Here is a 2,420-nt window from a genome sequence, read left to right on the forward strand (position 1 = left end):
CAGGGATCTCCTAAAGCTGAGCCAGGACAGGACTGACAGCACTGTAAGGATGGCTCTGCTGCCCTTTCTGCTTTGGAGGAGGATGTGCTCCAGAGCGGGGCTGCCCTGGGCACCGTCAGAGGGACAGGGCAGGACGGCTCCTGCTGCCAGGGACGGCTGCAGGGGCTGAGGCTGGGGCTGCAGCCAGGGGTGCCCAGGGCTGTGGTGCAGAGCAGGTGCTGCAGCCCTGAGGGCTCTTGGCCAGGCCAGGGCATCTGCCACCTGCCAGGGGTAGCTCTCAGCCTGCCTGGGAGCTGCCCATGGATGGTGGAGTGGAGCTGCGGGTGCAAGGAGTGACCCCCATCAGGGCAGATTCCTCCTGCTGTGGAGATGATGCTGCATGGCCAGGGCTGCTCTCAGCTTTCTCCTAAAGGAAAGAGAAAGGGGCTGCCAGCTTTCTCTGTGTCACTGAGATTCCTGCACTGTCATCCTGGGGATCAGCAGATCTGTCTCAGATCTCCCTCAGAAAGTGCCTCCTCACCCTCCTCTGCCTACAGACAGCACCAGCAGCACCTTGGCTTGCAGCATCTCTGTTTGTCTGAGCTGCTCTTAAGGCCCTGGTGCCAGGGAGATGCCCCTGGGCAGTGGCCTGTGCTGGGAGGGGTGTGCAGGGCAGAGCTGAGCCCCCAGGGCTGGGCTGGGCTCTGGGAGCACTGGCAGGGACAAGGCTTGGATAGGGAGAAACAGCTCCCAGTAGGCACAACTCCAGGCAGCAGAGAGCCAGACCAGCCTTGGATATCCCTCTCTATCCAGCTGTTAAGGGAAAGAGGGAAGAGTTTGGAGGGATTGACTTTGAAACTAGAGTCTTTTAAAAGTCCAAGTTATTTTTAAAGCACACTTACCTGTGATGAACCTGAAAAAAAGGAGGTTAAAAGAACGAAGCTCAGCTGTGTGGGACCATCAGATCTGACTGCACTGGGGCACAGGGAGTTTTATTCTTCCTCTAGGCTGCTCAGTTTAGGGTGAGAGAAATGCTAAAGATGAGGCAGTAACTCACCACCAAAAACCTAATCTGAAAAAATGTTTTTCATTAAGTTCCCCCAGAGGAAGAGAAATAGTTTTGAGAAGATTCCTAATAAAATTGTACAGGATTGACTCAAGGAAATCTGTCCCAGCTTGTAAATGTCTTCTTTCAGCAGATCACAATGCTCAGAGTGAAGAAATGTCCAACAGCAGCTCCATCAGCCACTTCCTCCTGCTGCCATTGGCAGACACGCGGCAGCTGCAGCTCCTGCACTTCTGCCTCTTCCTGGGCATCTCCCTGGCTGCCCTCCTGGGCAACGGCCTCATCATCAGTGCCGTGGCCTGCGGCCACCACCTGCACAGCCCCATGTTCTTCTTCCTGCTCCACCTGGCCCTCACCGACCTGGGCTCCATCCTCACCACTGTCCCCAAAGCCATGCACAATTCCCTCTGGGACACCAGGAATATCTCCTACACAGGATGTGCTGCACAGGTCTTTTTGATTTTCTTCTTCCTGGGGTCAGAGTATTTCCTGCTGACCATCATGTGCTATGACCGCTACGTGTCCATCTGCAAACCCCTGCACTACGAGACCCTCCTGGGCAGCAGAGCTTGTGCCCACATGGCAGCAGCTACCTGGGCCAGTGCCTTTCTCAATGCTCTGCTGCACACAGCCAATACATTTTCCCTGCCCCTGTGCCATGGCAATGCCCTGGGCCAGTTCTTCTGTGAAATCCCACACATCCTCAAGCTCTCCTGCTCCAAATCCTACCTCAGGGAACTTGGCCTTCTTTCGTTTTCTATCTGTTTATGTATTGGCTGTTTTGTGTTCATTGTTTTCTCGTATGTGCAGATCTTCAGGGCTGTGCTGAGGATCCCCTCTGAGCAGGGACGGCACAAAGCCTTTTCCACCTGCCTCCCTCACCTTGCCGTGGTCTCCCTGTTTGTCAGCACTGCAGCATTTGCCTACTTGAAGCCCTCCTCCATCTCCTCCCCATCCCTGGATCTGGCCCTGTCAGTTCTGTACTCGGTGGTGCCTCCAGCCCTGAACCCCCTGATCTACAGCCTGAGGAACCAGGAGCTCAAGGCTGCAGTGTGGACACTGATCACTGGACAGTTTCAGAAACATTAAACCGCTGGACAATTTCTGCAATTCACTTTTAATAAAAGTCATCTTTGATGCTTCTTGTTGGTTTCATTTTAAAGGTTTACCTTGTATGACTTTTTAAATATTGCCTACAATTTAAGGTCATGGTTTGTGTGATTTTGTTTCTGTCCACCTTTGCTGTGGCCCCAGACTGTGTCAATGAGGAGCTGTGCTCTCAGTGGCTCTAAATGAACTCAATGATCTCCCAGCAGAGTTTTCTGCAGAGATACCCTTTTTGATCCCTTCTCTGGGGCTGCAGCAGCAATGTCTG

The 2,420-nt window shown here is 53.5% G+C and overlaps 1 protein-coding gene across 1 annotated transcript; it reads left to right on the forward strand.

Moving 5' to 3' along the window:
- Positions 1 to 1,201: 1,201 nt before the first annotated feature.
- LOC310920790 (olfactory receptor 14J1-like) lies at positions 1,202 to 2,134 on the forward strand (the record flags this gene model as incomplete). Its single annotated transcript, XM_083880849.1, has 1 exon — positions 1,202 to 2,134. The coding sequence occupies one exon, from the start codon at positions 1,202 to 1,204 to the stop codon at positions 2,132 to 2,134; it is 933 nt and encodes a 310-aa protein (XP_083736975.1).
- Positions 2,135 to 2,420: the final 286 nt, after the last annotated feature.

Source organism: Zosterops lateralis (genome assembly GCF_965231275.1).
Source record: "Zosterops lateralis genome assembly, chromosome: 31".
In the NCBI taxonomy this organism is placed as follows: domain Eukaryota; kingdom Metazoa; phylum Chordata; class Aves; order Passeriformes; family Zosteropidae; genus Zosterops; species Zosterops lateralis.